At 43.7% G+C, this 15,306-nt stretch overlaps 1 protein-coding gene across 7 annotated transcripts in view; it reads left to right on the plus strand.

Annotated features, from left to right (window-relative positions):
- Window positions 1-15,254, plus strand: part of LOC111974038 (dmX-like protein 1) — a 61,777-nt gene extending 46,523 nt beyond the window's left edge. For 5 of the 7 annotated variants that reach the window (XM_024001536.2, XM_024001538.2, XM_024001539.2 and 2 more), the window contains 15 exons: window positions 556-707; window positions 805-890; window positions 1,116-1,317; window positions 2,837-2,954; window positions 3,314-3,376; window positions 9,356-9,442; window positions 9,954-10,075; window positions 10,344-10,482; window positions 10,607-10,667; window positions 10,892-11,019; window positions 11,313-11,390; window positions 11,958-12,049; window positions 12,204-12,256; window positions 12,639-12,856; window positions 13,168-15,254. In XM_024001536.2, the coding sequence (XP_023857304.1) occupies window positions 556-707; window positions 805-890; window positions 1,116-1,317; window positions 2,837-2,954; window positions 3,314-3,376; window positions 9,356-9,442; window positions 9,954-10,075; window positions 10,344-10,482; window positions 10,607-10,667; window positions 10,892-11,019; window positions 11,313-11,390; window positions 11,958-12,049; window positions 12,204-12,256; window positions 12,639-12,856; window positions 13,168-13,392 (1,824 nt within the window). In that variant the 3' untranslated portion in view covers window positions 13,393-15,254. The remainder of the gene's footprint in view (window positions 1-555; window positions 708-804; window positions 891-1,115; window positions 1,318-2,836; window positions 2,955-3,313; window positions 3,377-9,355; window positions 9,443-9,953; window positions 10,076-10,343; window positions 10,483-10,606; window positions 10,668-10,891; window positions 11,020-11,312; window positions 11,391-11,957; window positions 12,050-12,203; window positions 12,257-12,638; window positions 12,857-13,167) is intronic. The other 2 variants (XM_024001540.2, XM_024001541.2) reach the window with 1 other exon arrangement.
- The last annotated feature ends 52 nt before the right edge of the window (window positions 15,255-15,306 follow it).

The raw sequence follows: 15,306 nt of genomic DNA on the forward strand, positions 1-15,306 counted from the left end.
AGGTCTTCCAAATGGACAATGAMCCCAAGCATACTTCCAAAGTTGTGGCAAAACAAAGTCAAGGTATTGGAGTGGCCGTCACAAAGCCCTGACCTCAATCCCATTGACATTTGTGTGCAGAACTGAAAAAGCGTGTGCGAGCAAGGAGGCCTACAAACCTGACTCAGTTACACCAGCTCTGTCAGGAGGAATGGGCCAAAATTCACCAAACTTATTGTGGGAAGCTTGTGGAAGGCTACCCAAAACATTTGATCCAAGTTAAACAATTTAAAGGCTATGCTACCAAACACTTATTGAGTGTATGTAAACTTCTGACCCACTGGGAATGTGATGAAAGAAATAAAAGCTGAAATAAACATTCTCTCTACTATTATTCTGACATTTCACATTCTTAAAATAAAGTGGTGATCCTAACTGACCTAAAACCKGGAWTTTTTACTAGGATTAAATGTCAGGAATTGTGAAAAACTGAGTTTAAATGTRYTTGGCTAAGGTGTATGTAAACTTCYGACTTCAACTGTATGTGTGTGTTTATATTGTTTTCTCCTCCCACAGCCTTTCCTCCCTCCGTCAGAGAGCAGGGTGGAGTACGACTCGGAGGAGAGCCAGGGCAGTCAGGACGAGGATGATGATGATGATGAAGACGAGTTTGGAGACTTTGACCCCAACTCTCCTAGCCGAGAACATTCCAATCCCAACTCCTACAGGTACAGTCGGTGGGCAGTAGTATCAAAGCAAATGGACGTTACTCTTGTCAGTGATGGTTGGACATAACAATGGTGATTTCTCTCTGTGTGTGTCCAGTTGGTGTCTGATGCGCCTGGCCATGGTCCAGCTGGTCCTAGGCAACCTGAAGTCATTCTACCCCATGGCAGGACATGACCTACTAGGTACCGTACACTAACGACAACTAGCCTACACAACCACTGGACTAATGTCTATTTGTGGAGACAATTTTAGTTGGAAGCATTAGGGCTTGTGAAGTCCAAACTAAGAGAGGGATTCTGTGATATTGAACTATACTCCCTTTTAGATAACTGCCTGCACTTTTWGTGAAGTCTCACGCCTCTGAATGTACTGTTGTTAATGTCACCTAGTGTTTGTGTCTCTCTAAGATCTACCTGTGGGCTCTCCTCTGTGTCACGCGGTGCTGAAGACCCTCCAGCGCTGGGAGCAGGTGTTGCTGAAGAGGCTGGAAATCTTTGGGGGGCCGCCCTCCAAGTACATCTCCACACACCCTCTGGACGAGACGGCTGCCTCGGGCCCCGCCATCCTCAGACACAAAGCCCTGTTTGAGCCCTCCAACACACCTTTCAGGTGAGCTCCAAACAGGAATTCTCTGTATATTGATATGTTTGCCATAACATTCTGTAAATCAGTGGTCACCAACCGGTCAATTGCATTCGACTGTTTGATCATCAAGGCGCATTCCTAGTCGATCATCAAGGCGCATTCCTAGTCGATCATCAAGGCGCATTCCTAAGTCCGATCATCAAGGCGCATTCCTAGTCGATCATCAAGGCATTTCTGTAGAAAAGCCAAAGATGCTGGTCCCCTGATCAGAGGTTACATGCCACGTCATCGAATGACAGATTGCTATAACATATGATGTGGTTAGCTGATATGTAAAATACCTGTCCAGGTGTTATAAGATCTGGCAGGCATCAGCAACGCCTGGGCAGAGGAACACGCCCAAAGCCTTGCGCGCTATTTTCTTTTGTTCTATTCGTCTTGCGAGATTGATGGTAGGTGCACTTGATTCAGAGGCCCTCCGCGCTAGGTAGGCGAAGTTTTCCCATTTTGAACCATTTCATTTGTCTGAAGGGACAAACTCTGCCTACCAGATGGACCAGGAGAGCTAAATCAAGTGCGCCTACTGCTCTGGCCAGTCGGATAGCTCAAAATACCATGCCTACAGCTTTCACGACCCAACAGTAGAGTTTGATACTAGCTTACGTGAGATCTCATAACTTTTAAAACCATGACCAGAGAGAGACTGTCAAACAATACAGCAAAGAGCTGCTGTTTTTATGAGTGACTTCATGTTTCCGTTTTTTATTCAGCACTGTTAACACTGTTTTTATTCAGCACATTTACAAAACATAAAACGTGTTTCTCGCTACTTCCAATCACACTACAACCAGCGCTGCAGTACATGAGTAGCCAAGTGTATCGATAGGCCAGAATTTGTATTATTAGCAGCTCGTCGTGTATATTTTAATATCAAGGGATATTTCACTTTCTCTGATCATAGGAACAACATGAATTTGTGTATGAGACAGAAATAATGTGGTGTGTCTCAAGTTGGGCCGTCAGGTGGAAGACMGTGTCTCCTCTCTCTGGTCAGTTTCACCAGAGAAAAAGAGAAGGACAGTGAGAGATGGACCCTCTGCTTCTCTCTCTCACCACAGAGACTGACTATCAGTCCAGTAATTATTTCAATTTATTCTCAGCTGTGCCTCCCAACTGATACAACAAATGATCTAATTTGTTATAAAAGATTGAGTTTTAAAATATAATATGGTCTGAGAAGAACAATATTGGCAGGCCAAGCATAGTCAATATGCTGTGATAATWTATCAGTCCTACTGCACAAAACTTTCCTACAGAACTGTTTTTATTAAGTTAATGTTGCATAKGCGCATTACAAGTCCTTTTTTAAAGTGTCAGATCTAGGCTTGCTTTTTGACATSGAAAGTGATCTTGACTCCGAAAAGGTTAGTGACCACTGCTGTAAATGTAGGTTTTCGTTACACTCTGATATGATCCACACAACGTCATAAATGCCTTTTTGTAAGTGAGCTGTATAACCGAGGGGAGTATTGTGTGGCTACAGGTCCAGTCACCACTCTGCCCTGCCTGTGAAGAGGCTGTGGCAGTACCTGGTCAAACAGGAAGAGGTGCAGGAAACGTTCATCCGCAATATTTTCACCAAGAAACGAGACCAAAACGAGGTAGCTACCGCTCCACTTCACCCACCCACAGCATGCAGACAGCTGAGCAGTCTGAGCACTGACACATTGCATACTGTCACTAAATAACATCTCCCATTGAATAATACCTAAAACATAATTTCTAGTCCCAGAGAGAGTCATTAACTTTTTCTATCCCTGTTGACACATTTGTGCTTTTGTTTTGCATGGTTCCTGTACTTATATCCTAATTACCTTTTACTTTATGGATTTCTGGTGAATAATATTGTTCTTAAACTCTGATAATTAACCGTCTAATTCTAGATTGTGTTTCCTGTTGACTCTGCATGATTCATCACATTGTTTTGTCTGATGTCTTGGGGGCTTCTCAAATAATTAAGTCGGTTGAGGACCACAATGAAAATGACAAATGTTCAGGGATGGAGGAGCCTAGCTGTAACCAGGTACTGCTTTGGATAATTTTGGTGGTGGGGGTTTATGGGTTGTAATTATCATGTTCATTGACCAGTAAAATCATTTTGTTTTTTTCCCTGTTTTTAATTGACACCTGTGTTTTACGCTGGGAAAATGTCATCTATTTCCGCGTCCACGTTTTCTGTTTTTAACTGGACTTCAAGATTATATCATGGAATTCATAAAAACATGGTCATAGTTTTGATATCTTCACTATTATTCTACAATGTAGAAAATACCAGTCAAACATTTGGACACACCTACTCATTCAAGGGTTTTTCTTYATTTTTACTATTTTCTACATTGTAGAATAGTAGTGACGATATCAGAACTATGAAATAACACATATGGACTCATGGAGTAACCAAAAAAGTGTTAAATCAAAATATATTTTATATARCCACCCTTTGCCTTGATGACAGCTTTGCACACTCTAGGCACACTCAACCAGCTTCACCTGGAATGCTTGAAGGAGTTCCCTCAAATGTTAAGCACTTCTTGGCTGCTTTGCCTTCACTCTGCTATCCAACTCATCCCAAACCATCTCAATTGGGTTGAGGTAGGGTGATTGTGGAGGCCAGGTCATCTGATGCAGCACTCCATCACTCTCCTTCTTGGTCAAATAGCCCTTACACAGTCTGGAGGTGTGTTGGGTCATTGTCCTGTTGAAAAACAAATGATAGTCCCACTAAGCGCAAACCAGATGGGATGGCGTATMGCTGCAGGATGCTGTGGTAGCCATGCTGGTTAAGTGTGCCTTGAATTCTAAATAAATCAGACAGTGTCACCAGCAAAGCACCATCACACCCCCTCCTCCATGCTTCACAGTGGGAACCACACATGCAGAGATCATCCGTTCACCTACACTGCATCTCACAAAGACACGGTGGTTGGAACCAAAAATCTCAAATTTGGACTCATCAGACCAAAGGACAGATTTCCACTGGTCTAATATCCATTGCTCGTGTTTCTTGGCCCAAGCAAGTCTCTTCTTCTAATTGGTGTCTTTTAGTAGTGGTTTCTTTGCAGCAATTTGACCATGAAGGCCTGATTCATGCAGACTCCTCTGAACAGTTGATGTTGAGATGTGTTGAACTCTGTATAAGCATTTATTTGGGCTGCAATTTCYGAGGCTGGTAACTCTAATGAACTTATCCTCTGCAGTAGAGATAATTCTGGATCTTCCTTTCCTGTGGTGGTCCTCATGAGAGCCAGTTTCATCATAACGCTTGATGGTTTTTGTGACTGCAAATTTTCCGCATTGATTGACCTTGATGTCTTAAAGTAATGATGGACTGTTGTTTCTCTTTGCTTATTTAATATGTTCTCGCCATAATATGGACTTGGTCTTTTACCGAATAGGGCTATCTTCTGTATACCACCACTACCATGTCACAACACAACTGATTGGCTCAAACGCATTAAGGAAAGAAATTCCACAAATTAACTTAACAGGCACACCTGTTAATTGAAATGCATTCCAGGTGACTACCTCATGAAGCTTGTTGAGAGGATGCAAAGAGTGTGCAAAGCTGTCAATGCAAAGGGTGGCTACTTTAAAGAATCTTAAATCAATCAAAATATATTTTGTATTTAACACTTTTCTTTGGTTACTACATGATTCCATATGTGTTATTTCATATTTTTTATGTATTTACTATTATTCTACAATGTAGAAAATAGTACAAATAAAGAGAAACCCTGGAATGAGTAGGTGTGTCAACTTTTGACTGGCACTTTATTTATTTATATGTATGCTATGTAAAAGCTTAGCAAAAAAGAAACGTTCCTCTCACTGTCAAATGCGTTTATTTTCAGCAAACTTAACATGTGTAAGTATTTGTATGAACTAAGATCAACAACTGAGACATAAACTGAACAGTTCACCAGACATGTGACTAACAGAAATGGAATAATGTGTTCCTGAAAAAACGTATCAAAAGCAACAGTCAGTATCTGTGTGGCCACCAGCTGCATTAAGTACTGCAGTGCATCTCTTCCTCATGGACTGCACCAGATTTGCCAGTTCTTGCTGTGAGATGTTCCCCATTCTTCCACAAGGCACCTGCAAGTTCCCGGACATTTCTGGGAATTGGCCTAGCCCTCACCCTCTGATCCAACAGGTCCAGACGTGCTCAATGGGATTCAATCCGGGCTCTTCGCTGGCCATGGTCAGAACACTGACATTCCTGTCTTGCACGGAAATCACGCACAGAACAGAGCGGTATGGCTGGTGGCATTGTCATGCTGGAGGGTCATGTCAGGATGAGCCTGCAGGAAGAGTACCACATGAGGGAGGAGGATGTCTCCCTGTAACGCACAGCGTTGAGACTGCCTGCAATGACAACAAGCTCAGTCTGATGACGCTGTGACACACCGCCCCAGACCATGACAGACCCTCCACCTCCAAATCGATCCAGTAGTACAGGCCTCGTAGGTGTAACGCTCATTCCTTCGACGATAAACGAGAATCCGACCATCACCCCTGGTGAGACAAAACCGCGACTCGTCAGTGATGAGCACTTTTTGCCAGTCCTGTCTGGTCCAGCGACGGTGGGTTTGTGCCATAGGCAACGTTGTGTGCCGGTGATGTCTGGTGAGGACCTGCCTTACAACAGGCCTTACAAGCCCTCAGTCCAGCCTCTCTCAGCCTATTGCGGACAGTCTGGCACTGATGGAGGGATTGTGCGTTCCTGGTGTAACTCGGGCAGTTGTTTGTTGCCATCCTGTACCTGTCCCGCAGGTGTGATGTTCGGATGTACCGATCCTGTGCAGGTGTGTTACACGTGGTCTGCCACTGCGAGAACGATCAGCTGTCCATCCTGTCTCCCTGTAGCGCTGTCTTAGGCGTCTCACAGTACGGACATTGCAATTATTTGCCCTGGCCACAGCTGCATTCCTCATGCTCCTGCAGCATGCCTAAGGCACGTTCACGGAGCATGAGCAGGGACCCTGGGCATCTTTCTTTTGTTGTTTTCCAGAGTCAGTAAAAGGCCTCTTTAGTTCATAACTGTGACCTTAATTGCCTACCGTCTGTAAGCTGTTGGTGTCTTAACGACCGTTCACATGTGCATGTTCATTAATTGTTTATGGTCATTGAACAAGCATGGGAAACAGTGTTAAACCTTTACAATGAAGATCTGTTGCTTATTGGATTTTTACGAATATCTTTGAAAGACAGGGTCCTGAAAAGGGGTTTCTTTTTTGCTGGCTCAGTTTATGTATCACACACACACACACACACACACACACACCAACACAACGTGCTCCTGAAAGTATTCAGACCCATTGCGTACTTTTTACTCAGTGGTTACAGCCTATTCTAAAATTGATTACATGTTTTTATTTTATTTTTATCAATCTACACACAATACTCCATAAGGGCAAAGCAAAAACAGGTTTTTAGAATTTATTACAAAATAAAAAAAACCGATTATCACATTTACATAACTATTCAGACCCTTTACTACAGTACTTTGTTTTGCAGTGATTACGGCCTCAATCTTCTTGGGTTATGACGCTACTAGGTTTCCACACCTGTATTTGGGGACTTAATCCCATTCCTCTCTGCAGAGCCTCTCAAGCTCTGTCAGGTTGGATGGGGAGCGTCACTGAACAGCTATTTTCAGGTCTCTCCAGAGATGTTCAAGTCCGGCCTCTGGCTGGGCCACTCAAAGACATTCAGAGACTTGTCCTGAAGCCACTCCTGCCTTATCTTTGCTGTGTGCTTAGGGTCGTTGTTCTGTTGGAAGGTGAACCTTGGCTCCAGTCTGAGGTCCAGAGMGCTCTAGAGCAGGTTTTTATCAAGGATCTCTCTGTACTTTGCTCCGTTCATCTTTGCCTCAATCCTGACTAGTGTCACTGCCGCTGAAAAACATCCCCACAGCATGATGCTGCCTGTCATGTGCCTTTTACTGAGGAGTGGCTTCCGTCTGGCCACTCTACCATAAAGGCCTGATTGGTGGAGTGCTGCARAGATGGTTGTCCTTCTGGAAGGTTCTCCCATCTCCACAGAGAAACTCTAGAGCTCTGTCAGAGTGACCATCGGGTTAAAACAAAAATAATAATTACATTTAACCATCATATAACTAGGCAAGTTAAGGACAAATTCTTATTTACAATGACGGCCTACCCCGGCCAAACCTGGACAACACTGGGCCTATTGGCACCACCCTATGGGACTCCCAATCATGGCCAGATGTGATACAGCCTGGATTCTAACCAGGGACTGTAGTGACACCTCTAGCACTGAGATGCAGTGCCTTAGACCGCTGTGCTACTTGGTCACCTACCTTACCAACGCCCTTCTCCCCCGATTGCGCCGTTTTCCTAGAGCTGGCCGCCCAGTCACAGTCTTGGTGGTTTAAGAATGATGGAGGCCACTGTGTTCTTGGGGACCTTTTAATGCGGCAGACATTTTTTGGTATCCTTCCCCAGATCTGTGCCTCGACACAATCCTGTCTCGGAGCTCTACAGACAATTCCTTCGACCTCATGGCTTGGTTTTTGCTCTGACATGCACTGTCAACTGTKGGACCTTATATAGGCAGGTGTGTGCATTTCAAACTTTCTTATGTAAATGTAATATTTTATTTTTAATACATTTCCAAACATTTCTAAACTGGTTTTTACTTTGTCATTATGGGGTATTGTGTGTAGATAGATGAGGAAAAAACACAATTTAATACATTTTAGAATAAGGCTGTAACATAACAAAATGTGGAAAAAGTCAAGGGGTCTGAATACTTTTCAGATGCATTGTATATCAAATTAGATTAGTGAATTCATTTACTTCAACCTAATGCATTTTATGAAGGTTTTACATTGCATTTTGTGCATTTTGCACTTGAAGTCCATTTAAAAAAACGGAACAAATAAAATACGGAAGTGAATGTCACTTTCCCAGCGCATTATTCATTTGGCAAATTTCCCAAGTTGTTTGAAATAATTGAACCAATTAGTTAAGCAATTTGGCTCATTTCAAAAAGCTGCATTGGTTTTATTGAAATCTTGTTAGCATGAGCTCACWAGAGTTGGATCACAAATGCATGTGCATTGCTTTCATTAATCTGAGATTTGTATGAATTTTGTAATGGACAGCTTCATAAAGAATCAAACAATGTTTATTCTGTCATGGTATAGAGCTACATGAAAGACATTGCCATGCTTTTATCTGAATGTTATACATTAGACTAGATCTAAGACAACATTCACTATATATACGGTGTTGAGGGTATATGGTGTGATTTTACTTAATAGAACCATAAATAACACTTTCAGAATTATTGAACGGTAAAATAATGACATAAAATGCATGTTCTGTACTCTGTGATAAAGCCTTTTCCTAGTCTATACAGTGATTAGGTTGCAATAGTTTGTCAYTAACTAATTCCACAGAATGTGCAGAGGAGAATAAGACTGTCATGAAGTACAATAGGTTCTGATTAGCAGGCCCAGAGTGTCACRTTGAATGTTCGTCAGGTTAAGATTAAGTACTATGTGAAAATGGCAAGTCACCATATTTAGATTTCATAGTCAAGCCGAACACWCTCTGAGAGGAAATGTGGTATTTACCATTTAAATAATTGTGATGTAGAATGTAATTCAACCTAATGTTCTGTGAAAGCCTCCGTTCGGCATCTCGTGTCAATACACCCCTTTTATATTATACAATAAGACGCCCATCGCAGTGGGTTGTGCTGAGCCTCATGTGCTGAGCATTGTCTCTAGAGGTTGAAAATGGCACTAATCCTGGTAACTGTGGGTTCTTGATGCTCTAGTCTCCCACCCTGTAGCCCTGAGGCAAGGCTCTGTTAGAGATACACACCCTCCTACTGCAGACAGGCATGCGTCGTCCATTCATCTCCCACCACTTCCTTTAGGTCACACTGAAATGATTCAGACGGGCAGAGACTGTATAATGATTCAGACATGCAGAGACTGTGTAATGATTCATGCGTTGCTCTACAGAGCGAGGCAGATCTGGGCTACCCCGGAGGCAAGGCCCGGATCATCCACAAGGACTCGGACATCATTACCGCCTTCGCCATCAACAAGGTACTACACATGTTCTCCACAGTAGACGTCTGTTCTAAACATGTTCTCCACGGAGTACCGTCTGTTCTACGCATGTTCTCCACAGGAGACGTCTGTTCTACGCATGTTTCTCCACAGGAGACGTCTGTTCTACGCATGTTCTCCACAGGAGACGTCTGTTCTACGCATGTTCTCCACAGGAGACGTCTGTTCTACGCTACATTTGTTCTCCACAGGAGACGTCTGTTCTACGCATGTTCTCACAGGAGACGTCTGTTCTACGCATGTTCTCCACAGGAGACTCTGTTCTAGGCATGTCTCCACAGGAGACGTTTCTGTTCTAAGCATGTTCTCCACAGGAGACGTCTGTTCTACGCATGTTTCTCCCAGGAGCGTCTGTTCTCATCTGCGTCGTTATGTTCGACTAGCAAGGTGTCACATTGGCTCAATAGGCTGTGTGAAGTGGAAGGACTGATTTGGGTTTCTATCTATTCTCTCTCGCTCCTCTTTCTCTATTCTCTCCGTGTCCCAGGCTAATCGGAACTGCTTAGTCATGGCCTCCACTCATGACATCCAGGAGCTGGACGTGTCCTCCATCTTGGCCACTCAGATTCTGACGTGGATCGACGACGATACCGAGGCCGAGGCCAAAGGGTGAGCCCGGATCTCAATTACCCAAACAAGAAAATAGTGTCTTCTGKAGTTGTGTAGGAACTTTGAGTGTCCCTCTGTGTCCCTACCTGTGATTTGGCTGCTGAATACCTCCTATTGACCATATCAGAGATGTTCAGATTGGCAAGAAGTAAAAGCCTCAAGCTTAGCTCTTGGATGCAGTCAGCACTGTGTTAATACTGTTCTGTCTGGGAGTGTCCTCTCAAACTCTTCTCTCTCTCTCACTCTCACACACACACTCTCACACTAGTGATGACTTTCTGGTGATCCAGGCCCGGGATGACTTCAACACCCTCCACGGCACCACCCCCTACACCCACAGCAGCCTAGGGACGCCCATCAACATGCCCTGGCTCGGGGGCCTGCAGACGGGGAGAGGCGCTGCCGTGGTGAGACYGATAGAGCTTTTACTGCGGTTCCTTTTCTTTTTTTTGCCACTGATATTGAGCACAATGCAGTACATTCTACTAGCATGTCTTGTCAAGTATCTTGTCCTTTTATTTCCTGGTGCAGCTCATCAAAAGGAACATCAACAACGTGAGAAGGATGACCTCCCACCCAACCTTGCCTTACTGTAAGTAGATGTGACTTCTTTCCTGCCTCTATACAATGACTGAAACTGCCACACATGCTAGCTATGTGTGTACCATGTCTATTTTGTTTAGTCCKTGATGTTATCATCCTTACCTTGTGCTAATATTCCAAGAATATACACAAGGCCTTTTATTGTCAATACTACATTGGGATTGGAGAATCCTATTGTTGTGGTTTTGATTACCAAGTCCCTCCCTCCCTCAGACTTAACAGGAGCGCAGGACGGAAGTGTCCGGATGTTTGAGTGGGGCCACTCTCAGCAGATCATCTGCTTCCGAAGTCCAGGCAATTCCAGAGTCACACGGATACGATTCAACCACCAAGGAAACAAGGTGACTACATTTTCCTTCCCTAATTGCGCCCTATTCCCAATTTCCCTTTATAGTGCACTACTTTTGACMAGGGCTCATAAGAATCTGGTCAAAAGTAGTGCACTGTTAAGTGAATAGGGTGCCATTTGGAACGCATRCTTAGTTTACATYGAATTATTCACCGAGTAACGTTTTCCCCGCCCAACTCAGTCCCTCAACAACATGGCTACTGCTGAGGAATGATGWAGTTGCTGGACATTACTTTTACTCCCTATTTGAATTATCTTCCTAATATGGTCATCTCTTGGCTGTAGTTTGGTATCGTTGACGCTGACGGAGCCCTACGTCTATGGCAGACCAATACGACTGGGAACACCCCTAAACCCTACCTGGTAGGAACAAAGCACYCGTCTGTCTCTGTCTACATGTAACTGCCAAAATAAAGGAAACACTTGAGTAAATGAKRGAWACAAMRTATATTGAAAGCAGGTGCTTCAACACAGGTGTGGTTCCTGAGTTAATTMAGCAATTAACATCCCATCATGCTTAGGGTCATGTATAAAAATGATGGGCAGAATGACAAATCCCCCATCCACACGGCAAGGCTGGTCACTGAATGGTTTGATGAGCATAAAAACGATGTAAACCATATGCCATGGCCGTTTCAGTCACCAGATCTCAATCCAATTGAACTCTTATCGGAGACTGGAGCGGCGCCTGAGACAGCATTTTCCAACATCATTTGTTGCGGAAGAATGGTGTCTCATCCCTCCAATAGAGTTCCAGACATTTGTAGAATCTATCCCAAGATGCATTGAAGCTGTTCTGGCGGCTAGTGGTGGCCCAACGCCCTATTAAGACGCTGTATGTTGGCGTTTCCTWTATTTTGGCAGTTAGCTGTGCCTCCTACTGTCTGGTAGCGTTGTTGTTATTTACTGGTGATGCTCTTCCCTCCACAGACATTGCAGTGCCATAATAAGACGGCTCACGACTTTGTGTTCGTGGGCTCATCCTCCCTCATAGCCACAGCAGGGCTGTCAACAGACAACAGGTACACTTCGTAGCCCTGCTTCGTAGCCCTGCTACAGAGCCATGCGATCAAACCTCTCAATCACTTCACTGGGGACCAAATGGGCTGATGTTATAGAGTGCCTGTTTCAGTTGGTCTATTGCGCTGTAAGTAATGCTTTGTTTTGTCTCCATAGGAATGTGTGTCTTTGGGATACATTGGTGAATCCAATGAACAGTCTAGTGCACGGTGAGTCTCCAACACTATTAACAGTCTAGTGCACGGTGAGTCCTCCCACACCACTATTAACAGTACTACTGTGGCACGGTGAGTCCTCCACAACACTATTAACAGTCTAGTGCACGGTGAGTCCTCCACAACACTATTAACAGTCTAGTGCACGGTGAGTCCTCCAACACTATTAACAGTCTAGTGCACGGTGAGTCCTCCACAACACTATTAACAGTCTAGTGCACGGTGAGTCCTCCACAACACTATTAACAGTCTAGTGCACGGTGAGTCCTCCAACACTGGCTCTTTCTATTGAAGCCAGTACATCAACAATAATACAGAGTGGCCAAGTTAGCTACTTTTAAGTTGTTCCTATTTTGCCCCTCTCCTCTCTCTGCAGCCTTTAGTTGTCATGAGTCGGGAGCCACGGTGCTGTCGCTGGCCCCCAGGCAGCAGCTGCTGATAACAGGTGGCAGGAAGGGCTGGATCAGCGTGCTGGAGCTCCCCCACAGGCACCAGCGCCAGAGCTTCCAGGCCCACGACTCCCCCGTCAAGGCGCTGGCTGTGGACCCCACCGAGGACAGCTTCATCAGCGGCTCTGCCGAGGGCAACATCAAGGTGCCCTCCCTCCCTCACTAGCCACATAGTCYCCTCGCATAGTCCCCCTCACTGCACCTGTTGCTTGTTTATTCTTTCCAGGTGACTGGGTTAGGATGGGTCAAAAACAACAGTTGTGGATCGGTATAGGGTGGGTTTATGGGTGTATTTTGGGAGGTTCAAGGGGAGTAGGGTGGTGGGAGCAGCCTATTGGAAAATCAGGATTACAATAGATATTTGGTTCCCCCCTGTATAGCAAATCCATAAATCGTATGCAAGTATAACAAAAAGGTTACTTTGGCTCCAACCCTGACTGTGGCATGTTGTTGCAGGTGTGGAGCCTGTCCACGCAGTGCTTACTGCATCAGTTCCCCAACGAGCACGCTCGCCAGTCCCTGTTCCGGAATCTGGGCACGGGCGTGATGCAGATCGAGGTGGGCCCGGCCAACCACATCTTTTCGTGTGGGGCCGACGGTACCATGAAGATGAGGATTCTCCCTGACCGCTTCAGCGTCAACAATGGCAACCTGAAGAACGACGTCAAGTTCATAATTTAGCTAACTCAGCACAGCGTCAGCTTGTGGTTTACGTGACCAAGACTGCCTTTGTTTGCACAAGTTACTGCAAGATGAGTGTGGAGGGACTGATTGTCTGTCTGCACAAGGAGAGGACACTCAAAAACGGACGCAAGCTTCCTCCTCTCACCAGTGATCACTTTTCTAAGGCAATCATCATATTGGAATCTTACATGTCAAGAAGAGTCGTGTAGAGATGAGATTATCTGTGCAGTGTATGATTTGGGATGTCAGGTGTTTCTACAGTGCTCTGCATCTATTTTAAGACTGTAAAATACTGACATCCCTGCTTGCTTGAGTTGTTAAGGCCAGTTGATATAAAGCACATTATCGAATCATAAGGAATTCGCTTTGTTTGCTCATAAATAAGGTAAAATGATATGCAGTGCATAGTTTAGATCCCAGAGAGCAAGCCAAGCCTTAAGTAAGTAGAATATTCTGTTTAGTATTGTTGTGGTCTAGATTCAAACAGTGGTGATGTGTCCTTATAAATCTTTAACTCATACTGGTACTGCACCCATCTCTCCTAGGTATTTAGTTTTGGTTGGACCTTGTGTGCAATTGACCAATCAAGTGATCATCTTATTGAGGTACACACGTAGCTTTAATAAGGACATACTTATCAGGGGACACCAATATAATTGGTCTGTTCTTCCCCTTGATTATTTTAGACAGAATGCTGTAACTATCAAGAAGCTTATAGTAATACCACGTAAGTGCCCTTTCCTTTAGCCAATAAGAGAGAGAGAGAGCACTAATTTGAATGGGTGTCTTGAGTATGAARTTGTTTTATTCCAACACAGCACTTTCCTCCTCCCATCCCCAGATGCATAGATAAGTCACTTAAATTGTGGATTTACCTTTGCTAACATGAAATTGACTTTACAAACTGGTTAACTAGCTTGTCAGTTAGGATGCATTTAGACAAGCAGCCCAATTATTATTTTTYCACTAATTGGTCTTTTGACCAATCACATCTGATATTTTCAGAGCTTATGATTGGTTTAAAAAAATCTGAATTTGGCTGCCTTAGTGGGGTACTTGTGTGGTTTGACAAATAATAGCTTTTTATTTTTACAAAATGCATTGCCTTCAGGAAATGAACTTATAAACTTATAGATTGAATCTAGGCCCATGTATATTGTGATATCGATTATTCCCAATAACTTCACCCCCTTGACATACTGTCACATAGCTGCTGTAGACAAATCTATATTTGGGGTATAAGCTGGAGAAAAGCTTTCTTGATAAAATAGTTATTGCATTCTGTAAATAGAACAAACTACACCTCACAACTTTACTGTGATGTTTTAGCAAGTTCTGCGAAATACCAGTAATATTTATGGATTGTGTTTTAAACAATACTGTCTGATCATGAYGCAGAATTGGGTTTGTTTAATCACCTCCAGGGGCAGATGGTTAATATAAGAATCAAASTTCATTGATTTATGGTTAGAGCGTTGGGCCAGTAACCGAAAGGTCGCTGGTTCGAATCCCTGAGGTGAAAATCGGTGTGCTCTCGAGCAAGGCACTTAACCCTAATTTCCTCCTGGGGTGCAGTACAACTATGGCTGTCCCTGTAAAACGCATACTCATTGCAAAGTAATTGAATAAAATCTTTAATCAACGATGCGTAGGAGATATGTTAATTTCCTGATACAAATTGCTTAGTGTAATATGCTATTGCAGACAAGGGATGAGTATTTAACTAGAACCATCATATACAATAGGGGTTCCATGTTTTTCTTCCTTTACACTGTGAATATGCTCAGAAAGCTAATTTTATGAATATGTTGATTAAGTCAGATTTACAAGTGTAATATAATAAAGCAACTTAATGTACACTTGTCTGTTTGGAACCTTGATTAAAGTTTATCCCCGTCAGAAGCCACATGA

The sequence above is a fragment of the Salvelinus sp. IW2-2015 genome, linkage group LG15 (assembly GCF_002910315.2).
Source record: "Salvelinus sp. IW2-2015 linkage group LG15, ASM291031v2, whole genome shotgun sequence".
Taxonomy (NCBI): domain Eukaryota; kingdom Metazoa; phylum Chordata; class Actinopteri; order Salmoniformes; family Salmonidae; genus Salvelinus; species Salvelinus sp. IW2-2015.